General features: G+C 39.5%; 7 protein-coding genes across 7 annotated transcripts; 1 reads left to right on the forward strand and 6 right to left on the reverse strand.

The window, feature by feature from the left end:
• Positions 1-589: 589 nt before the first annotated feature.
• Positions 590-1,234, reverse strand: BEWA_016990 (hypothetical protein; the record flags this gene model as incomplete). Its single annotated transcript, XM_004831415.1, has 1 exon — positions 590-1,234. The coding sequence occupies one exon, from the start codon at positions 1,232-1,234 to the stop codon at positions 590-592; it is 645 nt and encodes a 214-aa protein (XP_004831472.1).
• A 726-nt stretch (positions 1,235-1,960) lies between these two features.
• On the reverse strand, positions 1,961-3,040 carry BEWA_017000 (hypothetical protein; the record flags this gene model as incomplete). The annotated part of the gene is made up of 1 exon (XM_004831416.1): positions 1,961-3,040. The coding sequence occupies exon 1, from the start codon at positions 2,699-2,701 to the stop codon at positions 1,961-1,963; it is 741 nt and encodes a 246-aa protein (XP_004831473.1). The 5' UTR covers positions 2,702-3,040.
• A 383-nt stretch (positions 3,041-3,423) lies between these two features.
• Positions 3,424-4,362, forward strand: BEWA_017010 (conserved hypothetical protein; the record flags this gene model as incomplete). The annotated part of the gene is made up of 1 exon (XM_004831417.1): positions 3,424-4,362. The coding sequence occupies one exon, from the start codon at positions 3,424-3,426 to the stop codon at positions 4,360-4,362; it is 939 nt and encodes a 312-aa protein (XP_004831474.1).
• Positions 4,363-4,379: 17 nt separating this feature from the next.
• On the reverse strand, positions 4,380-6,679 carry BEWA_017020 (hypothetical protein; the record flags this gene model as incomplete). The annotated part of the gene is made up of 3 exons (XM_004831418.1): positions 4,380-4,443; positions 4,479-6,225; positions 6,364-6,679. 3 exons carry the CDS (start codon positions 6,677-6,679, stop codon positions 4,380-4,382), a joined length of 2,127 nt encoding a protein of 708 aa, XP_004831475.1.
• Positions 6,680-6,875: 196 nt separating this feature from the next.
• Positions 6,876-10,565, reverse strand: BEWA_017030 (hypothetical protein; the record flags this gene model as incomplete). Its single annotated transcript, XM_004831419.1, has 1 exon — positions 6,876-10,565. One exon carries the CDS (start codon positions 10,563-10,565, stop codon positions 6,876-6,878), a length of 3,690 nt encoding a protein of 1,229 aa, XP_004831476.1.
• Positions 10,566-10,939: 374 nt separating this feature from the next.
• On the reverse strand, positions 10,940-11,434 carry BEWA_017040 (hypothetical protein; the record flags this gene model as incomplete). The annotated part of the gene is made up of 2 exons (XM_004831420.1): positions 10,940-11,354; positions 11,397-11,434. 2 exons carry the CDS (start codon positions 11,432-11,434, stop codon positions 10,940-10,942), a joined length of 453 nt encoding a protein of 150 aa, XP_004831477.1.
• A 115-nt stretch (positions 11,435-11,549) lies between these two features.
• Positions 11,550-14,086, reverse strand: BEWA_017050 (DNA-directed RNA polymerase II, putative). The gene is made up of 3 exons (XM_004831421.1): positions 13,985-14,086; positions 13,607-13,868; positions 11,550-11,654 (listed from the first exon to the last, which is right to left on the reverse strand). The coding sequence occupies exons 1-3, from the start codon at positions 14,056-14,058 to the stop codon at positions 11,622-11,624; spliced, it is 369 nt and encodes a 122-aa protein (XP_004831478.1). The 5' UTR covers positions 14,059-14,086; the 3' UTR covers positions 11,550-11,621.
• Between the last annotated feature and the right edge of the window lie 203 nt (positions 14,087-14,289).

Consider the following 14,289-nt stretch of genomic DNA (forward strand, 5'->3'; position numbering starts at 1 on the left):
ATTTTAAGGAACAACATTTTAATTTCACTGTTGTGCCATGTTGGCATTATCATTTCAACTGTTTTAGAATTCACAATTTCTGTACGTAGAGGTACCAGTAAGAATAATTATTTGTGTTGGCAAGTTGTCTGGTAATCAGAAGTTAAAATCTAACAAATGTTCACAAATAACATTGGAACATCAATAATGGTATCCCAAATAGCAAGTAACTTAAAAAGGCATTAAATGGACGCTCAGAAGCTCCAGGTTTATTAGTTAAAACGGAAACTGATCTTGGATTGAATCCATCTTTTGAACATCTTTAACTATATATGCACAAGCAGGAAAGAAGTTGTTTGAGATTTTTGCAAGTGTTTCGCCTACAAAAGAAGATTTCTTCCAGGATTCATGGGATATTTACAGTTCCTTTGAAATGTTTTTGGAATATGAATCTGATCCGCTTTACTTCAGGTATACAACAATGGCAAACTTAATTACATGCACAAGGGTCATGGATAAAAAAAGAACCAAAATTTATCCAAAGAGCCTACCATACTTATTTGTATATACCATTAATGATGACCACCTTGTATCAAACTTTGTGAATGTTCTAGATATCCTGCACAGCAACAAATGGTATACCATTTTCTTGGGGAATAAATTCGTAGCTTGCGCTATTTGTTGTCCAGTCATTATTTTCTTCGTTTATGGTCACAATTAGGTTTCCGTGTTTGGATCGATCAATGATTATGCTTTTTTCTAGAATCCCGCATCTGTCATCGTGCATAATGTATTCGCCACAGTAAATTGTACCTATAACTGGTGATCTCACAAGCGACCTCTTTACCGAGTAAACTTGCTTTTTTGATTCTAAAAAGTTCTTCATCTCCATTTCCAATGGCATTTCTGGAACTTCGTTAACGTCAAAGTCAATTACTTTCCTAACCAGTCTAATGCATGTGTCGTTTTCTTTCTTAAATCCTATTGTATTACACTTGAATGAACCATCCTCTAATAGTATATTGTTTATCCATACGTATTTACCATATAAATCATCAATAACATTCACAGAACGATGGTACAGAAATGGTTCATCACCGACGATTAACCGGTTCCCCTCCATTACCTTGCCTATTTTGAAGATGTGATCAAAACCTCGGTTTATACTATAGCATGATACATTCACTTCAGGTTTATATTCATCTATAAAGAGAAAATTGTTCCACATGTCCAGCAGGTTTAGGGTTTTGCTCATCTTAATTTGGCTTTGCCTTGCTCCGTCAGTTTTATGAGCAAATACGGACAAGAATAGTGGAATTAGATGGAAATAAACTGAGCATACATGTGCATGCATTGTTAAAGATTTATACTAGTTTGGTTTGTTTACAGAAATGGTGAATAGAATATAGATTGTTACAGAGAATAAAGATTTTGTGGCTATTTACCATAACAATAGCTCCTAGTGAGCCGTTTACTTCACAACAATTTTGAATTTTGAATGGCTGACTACTTGGCTGGATCAAATGTCTGCGTTGAATAACTAATAAAAGACAGTTGTTTGTAGGAAGTAACATGGTTGAACATGGAGCGAGACTGTTTATATCAGGATAAAGACGATCCTGGACCTTAAACTTTGTGATCCCTCATATAATTTTTTCCTCTACCATTTGGTGATGGAATTCAGGGTGACTATAGAGTAAAATTTTTTGAACACGCTCAAAGTATAGGCACGTTTCCTTGCGAATAATAGTGGATCATCTTCTATTACTTTCCAATTCTACGAGTATTTTTATATTCCGGTTTATCTTTAAAGCGATGTGAATTGGTTTTTACTCATAAATTTACTGGGCTTTGATTTTAGATTTACGATGCTGGATATCTATCCATATTGTGAAGGAATCATTCGTTATGTGGGCACATAAAAGAGTATGTAGTATAGGAATTAGAATTTTAAAACTTTACGAGCCACAGGCTAGCTGTTTTAAAATGTGCTACTTTCTTCATGTAACGTTTGCAAATAGTTGAACGCATTCCCGCACCGTGTGGATTCGAATTCATCGAGATATTCAACTCCATGTTTTGTGAGTGTTTTGACGGTAACTTTATGTTTTTCTGGGCTGATTATTTCTAGCCGTACAATTTTATAAATTACTCCATGTACTCTGTTGTCTATTACTGCGTGTCCATTAATGACAGCTCCGATGAACATGTCCATTTTAAAAAATTCGTCAACTACAAATTCCTTGTATCCGTTAATTTCCTTTAATATAATAACCAATGGAGCCAATGGAAGTTGAGCGAGATCAAATGTTACTGGTTCCCTTATGAGTTCCACGTAATGTTCTTCCGTGGCATGTTTTACAAATTCAACGGTTTCCATTGTGATTTTACCACTTGAATGCAGATACCTGCTGTTGATTTGTATGTAACTCCTGATAAATGGTATAAAGATGTAGAATATGTTCCTAGTTAGTATAATATCAGAGTCATCATACACTTTGAATACTCCATCCCATACGTTTCCAATTTTGTATTTACTTTGGTGTTCCTCCTCAATATCAAAGAGGCAGGTTTTATATTCACTATCAACCCGTGTGACTGCAATTTGCGGTGCATGCATATAGGAACGGACGTCCAAGTCGATTGGAATAAGATCCGGAAATGTGTTATGGTGGCTACATACACGCTGCCAAAGAAGAATACACAAGATACTCAGGTTCATTCTGCGATAACAAAACTATAAATGGACGGGTGAATAAAGAGGTCAAATAGTAGGCCAAATGGTGGCAAGAAGAGAGAGCTAGGGACAGATAGAGTCCTTGCCCTCCTGAGAAACACAAAATTCTAACATGAACAAAGGGCATAGTGCGAGCAACTACATTAAAATGGAGGTGTATGGACTTTAATCATCATAATTGGTACTGCATGAATGATAATGGGCCCGGACCAAAGAAGTCAAAGGCGCCACGGTAAACGAGCCCATCGATTGAAAATACAAAGTGATTGGCATCTTTGAGGCGGGCCCTGAGAATTTTCTTTGGTCAGGGTTGAAATTTCCACTGAAAAAGTTGGGATTAGACGCGATGGTCGTATCTTGGGTAAAGGGCCCCCAAAGGTCAGTTTAGAAAAATGCAAACGCATTAATGAGACTTGAATCTCATGTAAACTCACTCAAGTTTACGCCTTTTGCGATTTATTCGCTCATTTTTATCGCGACAGCCTCTCGCAGCGCCATTCTTCCAGGTAGGTCTACACATTTTTACTTTAATGCCTTTTGCCAGCCTTCCAGTGTAGCACTGCGAGTCTACTCTGGATACCCGTTCTTTTCTTCCATTTACCCCGACCCATATCAATGATTCTGTAGGTTTTAAAGGTCAGTGGCCTGCTGCATACCAGGGCTACATTGGAGTCAGATCGGCAGGAAGATGGAATCTCGGCGTAGAAATGAGCAGGAAGGTTACCTTTGGCTACAGATACAACCCAGATAGAGTCGAAAGAAAGGGTAAAAAAAAGGCTCAAATATACCAGGACATGAGGAAAGACAAGGACCCTTACTACGTGATCCACAAATTCCTCTACGAGAATGATCCAGACAACCCGAATTTTAAATACGATATTGATTTAGCCACCAAGGAGCCATGCAAGCGTAACATTTTTGCACATTACAAAAAGGATAATAAATTGCGTTTCTTTTGGTATGCATCTAGAAAAAAAGTTCCGAAAGGACCTGCCAGTAGGTACATTGATTTTACCCGTGGGAGGAACGAATTTCGCTTTAGCAAGTTGGAGAGTTTCTTTCATATTCTGCCATACGTACATGAGCATTACAAGGATGACCCAAGATATATTTACTATATGAATCGCTTTCTTGCATACCACGGAAAACGTGCAAGAGAAAAGAGGATTTTAAGGAAGCTAGAAGCCATCAAAAAAGGTGAAACAGATACTACAGGGTCCGAAGAACGGTCGGTTTATGATAGGGAACGACTGATGCAGGCACTAGGGGATTTTATGGCTGTGAGCTCCAAGGAACTGCTATCATATTATCCAGAAAATATAAAGGTGGACCTTGGCGATGGAAAACATTTCATGGTAAAGAGAGATGGTTTCAAGGTACACGGTGAATACTATTCCAGAATTGATAAAAAGAATAGAAAAACTCCCTATGATATTTACACCCCCTACTATAGAACAAAACACTCGTCAAAGAGGAGGAGATTTAGGGAGAGAGGTGTACCACTAAATCCTGAGGATCGCTGCAAGACTAGACGTGAACGACTGATGAAAAGGGCCGCTAATAGAGATCCAAAGGAGTTTTATAAAAAATATCTCAAACGCCATAACCCACGTCATTTAAAACCAGAAGTTCTTTGGGAATATTAATCGCAAAGTATAACACATTAAACTTTATTTTTACTAATGTCAGTTTGTGCCAACAACATGAGTGAGTCTTGAAGAACTTGCCTAAGTGATGGTATAATATACAAATGGAAAGATACCTTTGCCTAAAGTCGATTTGGTCAGCGAGTATACTTTTTGCAGCATCGAGGCATTTTGGCATTCTGAGCATCTGTATAGCATCGCGGGTTACAGGATTATCCTGTTTCTTATCTTTTGTCTTTCTGAGAACCCTCAGCAGCCACTTATCGTGTGCCTTTTCAGAGTTTACCATGGAGGTAACTGTGGTCGTTTGTAAATTGTCCGCATTTTTAATCCAAAATCTATACATGTTTTGCAGCTTCAATATATATTCTCCTTGGGCATTTAGCAGTGCCTGCATATGCCTCATGTCGTCGTACTGTTGCCATGGTATGTTAGCTATATCAGAAACGACCTGCATGTCCTGGTTTTGGCCATCTGTTTGTATCTCCTTTAGTAGTGGATCTCTGCTGAGCATGGATGAGTATTTGCTAAAGGGAAGATAAGCACTACTACACATTTCTAGTCTCAGAAACGCCCTGTGCAAGGTATAACCCATAAAGTTTATAGCCTGCGCTGATTCTGGATACTTTTGACCCTCGCGAAGTTTTATATAGCAAAGCTGTAAGTTGCTGATATAAAGAGGGAAAACACGCGATTCAGTCTTTGAATCATCGCTACTTCCAATTTTCTTAATGTTGATTGTGGGTACCCATTCCAGCGATATTCCACACAGCTTTGTAAAGCTGGACGTTACAGGCAAGAGGAGTAATAGGTCACCCTGAGAATCCACAATCCATGGTGTGTAATTCGAAAGTCCAATGTGTGTTATTGGGCCTCCCGTAGTAAAATCTTCATTATGAACATTTACTATCCTAGAAACACCATTTCTTGCCAGTCCTCTGAGTCCATTCACCCATATTAGACGTGCAGAATAGACATTTGATCCATTAAGCCCTGAGACAACAAGTAAAAGATTCCCTTGTGCTGCAAGGGATATAGGTTCGCCCTTTACTCTAAAGGCAGAGATCAGAGAACCACCTAGAGTGAAAATGGCAAGTGTGGAGCTTTTAAGAAGGACTGCAGAAAAGTTTTCAGTCACAGCAACTGCAACTAGCGAATCATCTTTGAACCTTCTCTCCCAACTCTCTCCGTTGCTAAGATTAGAATATGTTGCGATTCCACAAGTTGTATCCTGACTCATTAGGTTTGAGCCAACAATGAATGCATTGGAAGTCAATGCTGCAGTATGACAGTTGTATTTGTCTGGCTTTCTAATGTATCCTGCCAATGGACCAGAAAATATGTAAATGTGTAGATTACCACCCTCGTTTACGCCTTGTTTTGTTATCTGTCCTATTTCATCCCAAAATAGGCACCATTGCCTGTTTTGGTCGTTTGGAGGTGGACATGATCCAGGCATTAAAACTCTTGTGCTTGTTCCAGAAATTTTCTTTTCTAGTTGACTAATCTTCTTTCTCATAACGGCAATCTCATCCAAAAGGGATGAATCCACATCCATAAATTCAAAGTCATCTCCAGGTGCCTTGTTCACATGAAAGTCGTCATGTGTAGTGGACATTTCTTCTTCCTCATCGTCGCCTTCCTCTTCATCTTCCTTAATGTCCTTTTCTGCTGCATCGTAAAAAAGCTCTTCTTGGGCTTCATCGTCAATCAGATTCACACGCTTGAGTCTCTTTGGTTTCTTAAATGATGAATCCTCATCGCCCACAACTCGTTTCGTTGAGGGAGAAACTGGAGCAGTTGAAGCCTCCTCAAGCTGGTCATTTTCATTCATTATCAACTTTTTACTCGTCCATTTAAAATCTGTAAGTGTTTATGGATGCACAAAGGAAATACCATCATTTTTGAACATTGCGAGGTAAAAGGCATTTCCATATCCTGAAACGGAACAAAATTTGGCTCCCATACCTAAAAATTGTCAGTGTAGACTGCTAAAATTACCATTTGTTGAGTATAAAATAGATTGTGTGTCAAAATCCCAAATTTGTAGCAGTTGATCAGTGAGGGTGACAAGTGCGATTAGGTCACCTAATTGCGCAAATTGCAAATTAGCGACTGAACCCTGAACGTTAGATCCACCAAACTTGTATAGTTCCCACTTTGGATGTGATGTGTACTCTATTTCGTCTCCACAAACTGCCAATAGAGGTTTCAAAGGATGCCATGCCAACAATTTTGGTGCATTTTCAGTCTTTACTGTTTGTATAGTAACGAGTTCTTCAGCAGTTTTGAGTACAATGCTGTCTTGATATATCATGGCAAGAATTCCTCCTTTTTTGCCAACTTTAAACCCCAATATGGAATCACTAAATAAAGGTATTATATGGGTGAAATGTGAGAAGGTATGGATGGAGACATGGAACATTTAAGCGAAGCGAGAATATAGGTAAAGGTCCAAGAAAGTCTCTATACAAATTTTCTAATCCATGAGTACATTCCAGAAAGCAGTAGAACTACGCTTTTCTAACCCAAGGATCTCCCTTATAGCGGTTATAGAGTTTCCATCCAGCAAAAAATGTTGCAGCACTTCCTGCAAGAGTACCTGAGGATATACCAGAAATTGTCCCGAGAGACATAGTGCCAAGAGTAGCAAGACCAACTCCACCAAGAGCTTGAGGAGATTCAGGTTGAGGTTGAGTTTCTTCAGAAACAGCTTTAGGAGATGGAGGAGTACCCTGTTTGCATTTACTTGGAAGACCATTGAGTATTTCGAGGATCTGTTCATAGAGAATTAGAGGTGAATAGTTGTTCTCGTATTCCCATTTGCCACGGTCATCAGGAGTATGGTTCTGGTACAAGTGATGTTCAGGTGATCCTCCATTAGTTTTGTAGTACAAGAGAAGGGGTCTTTTAGGATCATCCTTTGAGCAAAAGTAGACTCTTACTTCGCTCACATCAAGAATGGGTCTTTCACTACTTGCTATGATTCCATTGAGTATCTCTTTAGAATTAGTGCTATTATTAATGAATCCAACTATGTGAAACTTTCCATGCGGATGAGCTTTGAGAGTGTGAGAGTAAACTTCATAACCTCCAAGAGAGGTACCAGTTTTAGATTCGTCCTTAGCAACTTGCATTCTTGCGTTACCATGATTAGGATCCAGACTATCCTTATTAGTTGTCTCACAAGCATCGTATTCCTTATACTGATCATTATCTGGCCTCTGACTAACATCTATTATTACAGCATAGTTGAGTTTGCAATTGAGCATCTGAAGTTTCTTTTGGAAATTGTCTGGAGAAAATATTCCAGATCCTTCAGCACTTTTCCATTCAGCGTTATTTTCATACCATTTTTCATCTCCACCGTGCAGGGTAACCTTGAAAAGAAGGGGTCTACTCTTGTCCATATACTCCATAGTTTCCAGAGGGAACCAATAGTATACGGAGACTTCCTCCACTTTACTCATGGGTACACTCAAACCACCTGTAACAGGCTTTCCATTATATTGGAACTTCTCAATGGTAAATGTAGTCCTTCCAAGAATTACATGTCTATACTCAATGAAGCCAGGTGAGCTATTCCTGACACCTGTTACAGTAATCACTCTTCTGGAACTTGTATCAGTATATTGATGATATGTTGCTCCAGAAGAACTTCTCTTATAAATGTCTATGGTGATAGAAGAGGGTTTGCATGGGCTGTTAAGAGTGTCCAGAAGGCCGACGATGGCGTCATTGTTAGCGCCATTGTTTCCATTCAAGGTAGAAGCAGATGTCCAAGTACCTCCTCCATCCTCACTCTGAAACCATTTCTCAGGACCAGTCATAAGATCATTAGAGTATATATAAACCAAGAGGGGAATCTTACCACAGAAGTAGACAACAACTTTCTTAGCATCAAGAATAGGTGTTGGTAGGCCATTAAGTGTTATACTCTGTCCATTTTTGAAATCAGAAATGTGGAATTTTCCCACTGAGTTTCCATTCAGCTCATGCTTATAAGCCCTGTAGCTTCCAAGACTACCATGATCATCTACCTTTTCAACCTTAACTCTTCCGGGAATATGAGCCTTAAGATGACCACAATAAGATCCACTAATCTGATTGACTTTAATACTTACAACGTTGTTTAGATCGCAGTTTAGACTGGTGAGTTTAGTTTCTAGAGCATCCTTAGATCTAGGTAGGCTCCATTCCCGCCATTGTGTATTGTCATCATGTGAAGTACTGATGTTTGCATAGTATGTTTCAGTAGATGATTGTGAACCAGGCTCCTTCTGAGTGACTTTTACAAGCAAAGGTCTACCTCTCTCATCACCTATCCTATTAGGCGCTTCTATGGGTGTGTAATAGAACACGGAGACTGATCTTACATTTTTAATAGTTCCTTTTAGATCTCCCTGGATAAGTCGTTCATTGTATTTAAAGTCCTTAACGGTGATGTAGTTCCCACCCTGTGCCTTATGGGTAGACTCAGTAAAGTCCTTCACACTAAGTTGGCTAGAATTTGGAGTTACGTAGATATTCGGAGAGTTACCTCCATAAATGGTAGATTGTCCAACTACTGATCTGCTGTAAATGTCTATAGTTACTTCATGTGGAATTCCAGTATCGTCTTGTTGAGATGAAGGTGAGGTATAACTGCCACTAGGAGATCCTGATCCTATTCCAGTACTACTAGGATTTCCAGCATTTGGAGAGGGTGCAGGATCAGTAGGAGCTTGAGAGTCAGCGGAAGTAAGAGCCACTGCATTCTGTCGTTCCTTTTGTACTTCTTCCTCTTCTTGTTGAAGTTGTTTTTCATCTTCATCTTGTTTAGGATCGGAGCAATCATCTGTCAAGTTAGTACAGCTGCATTCCGTGAGCACCCCTTTTAGTCTCTTCCACTTCGCACAACTTAAGTTTTTCAACTCAGCAGGCCGTATAACACTAAGTTTTGAGTTCCATGTCCAGTTGTTACCATCTCCCTTCTTGTACCAGCCTCTATCTACAGCACTTTTGCTGTCAACATAAATGAGTGATGGTCCATTCCCTTGACAGTAAAACACATAAACATTATCTACGCCATCTATGGGAAATGGTGATCCGTGTAGTTTTATATTCTTCCTTTGACCATAATCCTTGTAAAAGACACCAGCTAGTTTTCCACCTCTAATGGTATGGTTGCAGTATGAAGCAGTCTTACTAACACCATTTACTTTTATCTCTCCAGATGTTACAGAGATCTTATATCCATCCTTATGTTCGCTACAACAGTACTCATCTCCATTATTGTATCTCTCTTTGGTAAGATCCAAGGTGACATTGTTATGGTATTTACAAAGCACCCTATCGAGTTGTTCAGAGAGGGCGTCGGTAGGTTCAGGGGTGCCCTGATCTCCGTTATAGAAGCTATTACCACTACCGTACTCTAACCAGTTTGTACCGCTTGTATCTTTACTTTCGAAGCATGCTGATCCTGATCCATCGTTTTCTGACTTAAATTCTAGCATGAGAGGTACGTTTATAGCACCTGGATAAGAGTAGAGTCTTATTACACCAACTGGATAAGTGGGAGGAGACAAATCAGTAGTATCTTTTCCCCTATATGTAACTCTGGATATCTTAGTATCTCCACTAACTTTATAAGTCGTAGTAACATATTCACTGCCAGGATGATTTTTGGAACCACCAACGAGTTCTATCCTTCTGGTGGTATTTACACAGGTAACTTTATCATCTCTGAGAAGATCACCAGATGTAGAGCCCTTTATATTAAATGGGACAGCGCCATTGTTGTGACAGTTCTGATTATCTAAAGCTTGTTGTTCGTCCAGATTTTGTACTGTACTATTCCTCCAAGTTATACCTGTATTGGCTTTGCCATAGAATGTAGGTTCATGTTTATCACGTTTTTTAATTCCGAGCAGAATTGGTTTATTTTTAGCTCCTTCCCAAAAGTAAACAGAGACACTCACTACATCTTTTATGGGTTGTCTTTCAGACACTCCTCCTACTTCTATTATCCTAAACCCACCCAGTTCCTTCTTCAGGCTGAATGGTATTTTACTGTAGTGGGTAAGTTTGATGAAGCCTTTAGTAGGTTGGTCAATCCACTTCTTGGCTTCTAGGTTATGTATATTACTACCACATTTACATGTTCCATCTCCATCTTTTCCTCCACCTTGACAGTTTACATTTAACGTTAACATACCACTCATCCTCCATGATTAGATAGAGTAGTCCTTCAAAACTCTGAGATCCATGAGTAGTCTCAATGCGACCAAAGGGAGCATACAGTAGAGATAGACTCCTTCATAAGTAGCTCACCGTTAGAAAGAGTATTCACAGAACGAGATGAGTAGCTATTCATGTAAACTCCTAGCATTATATCCAACCTCCACCTTGAGTATCCCGCGTTCGCTTATAAAATCCAAAATAGCCGGTGCATATACATATGAATTCGGTACTTGAGCTCAATTATGGGTGCCTAACGGTCTTCCATTCATATCCAGCCCGTACCGCAATGCTCCATTCACTCAACCTCCAAAATGTTGCTTGGCTGCAGCCATAGCTTGCACACATTACATTAAGCTTACCTCGTAACCTTCGTCACCTCTTTTGTCTCCCACGAAAACTTTACAACTTCTTCATTCACTTTACAAAATACGTGTACATTCTTAGCGCTAAATTCCTTCCCAGCAACATGCACCTCCAGCTCTGCTAGACCGTCCAGAGTATGAGTACCCAAAACTTCCAGCTTCCCAGAAGAGTCAATGATTGCAAGTACAATGAGCCCAGACTTTAAGCCCAAAACTACGACGTAATCTACTGTCTGCTTCTCCAACTTTAGTGCAGACACACTGACGACGTGGTCGTTTTCATTCTCTCCTGAGCCAGAGTTCTTGACAAGATTCGCACATTTCTTCCAGTCTCCCTTTCCTATCTCATTCTCCTTGGAAAAATCTGAGACTATGGCAACGTCAAGTCCTCGCGCAAAGGCCACGTAACTAAGACAAGGAAATTGCAAAGATTCTCGGAGATAAACTCACCTAGACTGCACATCTCGTACAAAATTAACGCTTTCCATCTCCAAGTTTAAACTCAAAGAGATTTACGAGCAAATGGACAAGAAATGAACGACGGAACAACCACACACAACTGAGGCCACGCACCAGAAAGAAGATGGAAGGAAGAATGAAAATGGATATAAAGATGAATTTAAAAGGTAAATAAAGAGATCGTGTAAAGTTTATATGGATGGATCGGAATACATTCTAGTGAGAACCAACGTGTTCCCTCAGGGCAGCCTGTATATTTGTGCAGTGAACGTAGAAGAATGTGTATATAGCACTGGTACGTTTGTGCGACTAGCAACTCCAGATGACCAGTGGGAGTATACGAAAGAAGATGTCTGCAGAGTAGATTACTTGCGAATTAGCCACAAGGTGAATGAGTAGACGCGTCATTCTCTAGGGCTTTCATCTTGGAAACTTGTACTGAAAAGAGGGTGCATCTCTAGTACTGCCTACTGACGTAGTTTATTCATTGTGTTTAGAGAGGGGTAATAGTAATTCCACTCTTGAGAAGGTTGATAGTGTAGGCTGTTGAGCGGGAACGTCACCTGTAGTACCTCCTCCAAGGAAACCAAAACGTCCATAGTATTGCCAACACCCTCATCCTATTCCCACTCTACAACCCCTCAACTGGTGTGAGCAGAGATGGTGAGTGAGAACGAGCCCATACTCACCTAATTTGAAAAATCATCTTAAAACAATATCAAGAGACTTTCTATCGGTATAATAGTCATAAAACATATTAGTCTCCTTTCCAAACTTATATTTTGCCTCAACTTCACTCCCATCCGAGTATCTGGTTGTAACAGTTATGAGTGGAGAGCAAATCCCTCCTTCCCAAACTACTTCCCTATCAATTATCCCATTCTCTCCATAGTCAATAACATGTTTACCAAAGGTTACTCGGCCAATAACTATCTTGTCTTGTAGCTCCCTAGGTACAGTAAACTTTAAGGGCAACTTTTCAAAGTTTTCTGGGAGATTACCCGTAAAAGTTGGGACACCTTGTACCAATTGTACATTTAAAAGACAATCCTTTTCACTTGTAAGTATATTGAAGTCTAAAGGTACTCTATTTAATTTCATATATGTTGAATCCACCGATGGAGCCTTTACAAACTCTTCAATATACCTGTATAATCTACCGGTATGAAGCCTTATAATATTATTAATCTTGAGGTATCGTGAGCCATCGTGTCTAATTACAAGGAGGAGATACCGAGCTATATTCCTAGTATATTCGGGAGAAATCACTTCTGGTCCATATTTAACATCTCCAATTACATAATTGGCCTCATAGTTTCGTGTAATAAAGTAGTTTATAGCCCTAGGGAATTCCGTAGATTGGGTCACCATGATCATGGGTGATATATTTCCTAAAAAGTCCAAATGTACTGGGATCTTTTGCCTATATGGTGCCGCACCGGCCTCACGGACCATAGAGATTAATAAAGCGGATATAATTGGAAGCATAATGGTATTCATCCTGTAGATTGTTATACCTATGAAGTGATTTTATTCTCTTGTAGAAAGTTTATTTATAATGCTCAAGTAGAGTTCTTGGGATATAGGTTGTAATCAATTCATGACAAATTGTCAGCTATTGGAAGGTGCTGCAGCTAGCTTTGGAAAACCATAATATTCCACTCGTAGTCAAAATGCTTAGTGGAGAAGGATCATGACGGGGACAAATTTTTTAAAGTGTTCCCGCGGATACTTTTAGTTGTCTCTATGCAGCATCCTCAAAATGGTCACTAATTACATCTTGTAGGGAAGATGCAATTGCAATAGTAATTTTTGTGAATATCCTCCGGTAGCCACAAATCCAATCAAACTACAATTTTTGAGATTAGCAAATTAGATTGAGTAGATCTCGACCAAATTATAGAACCCCTCAAAGCACATTTCACCAACACTTATCTCCCTTTAATTAAACCCTTCATCAGATTGTATCTTTGCATACCAACTATCATCACAATCTCTTCATATGCACATATGACTCAACACTTTGTATATCACCATTAAAACTCATTCACCTTGTGGCTAATTCGCAAGTAATCTACTCTGCAGACATCTTCTTTCGTATACTCCCACTGGTCATCTGGAGTTATAAATCGTATCTACTCCGTAGGACACTCTCGTCTTTGCAGTTGTAAAGCTCACATTATACCACTCATTAAACTTACCGAATAGACCTTCTTGAGATGTGAAAAGTTCCCCTTTAGCCCAGAGATAGCATTAAGAATCACAGTAAAGGGTGAATCGACTTTTGTTCTGAGCCTAATCTCGAGTTTATTCTCTAGGGGATGTGGTATGCGATATCCTACAAATGTGACCCTTTCATCCCTGCTCAGCCGTGATCTAATCAGAGCACCAAAGGTGTGGTCCTCCAAATGGACGATAAAAGTCCCGCAAAGGGGAAATCTCGTATCCGGAATCCACTCAACCCTAAAGAATTGTGAATGAGTGCATAATTACCAATTTAAGCTCCAAAATCTTTTAAAGCTTTGTAGAAATGGACGATGGTAATGAATAAACCGCTAGATAATGAACGTAAAACAAACTTTTTGATTCCTTCCGCCAGTTCGACCATATCGGCCGTTTCTGGCCTGTTGATCAAAGATGTCTGCTTTGACATTTTGAAACAAGGCCAAGTTTTTAAAATTACGAGTGAAAGAACCCGAGCTACCACGACGGGGTAACGTAGGGAGTGGCGAACAAAGTTCACTATACGTGGACGCAGGGTCTTTGCAGGACTAAAACAACAAATATTTTTGGAAGTTGATACATTGTGTTCCCCTGAGGATGAAAAGATGATTGGAAAGTGCAGGAGGCCGGAATAAAGCAAAGGTACCTAGAAGCGGTCTAA

This window comes from Theileria equi (genome assembly GCF_000342415.1).
Source record: "Theileria equi strain WA chromosome 4 map unlocalized gcontig_1105471998858, whole genome shotgun sequence".
In the NCBI taxonomy this organism is placed as follows: domain Eukaryota; phylum Apicomplexa; class Aconoidasida; order Piroplasmida; family Theileriidae; genus Theileria; species Theileria equi.

Coding starts and splice junctions, on each gene's coding strand:
- BEWA_017050 (XM_004831421.1), bottom strand. CDS start 14,058: ATGTCAAAGCAGACATCTTTGATCAACAGGCCAGAAACGGCCGATATG. Junction 13,869..13,984: donor CTGGCGGAAGGAATCAAAAA/GTTTGTTTTACG, acceptor ACAATTCTTTAG/GGTTGAGTGGATTCCGGATA. Junction 11,655..13,606: donor ATCTCAAGAAGGTCTATTCG/GTAAGTTTAATG, acceptor ACAAATATACAG/GCTGCCCTGAGGGAACACGT.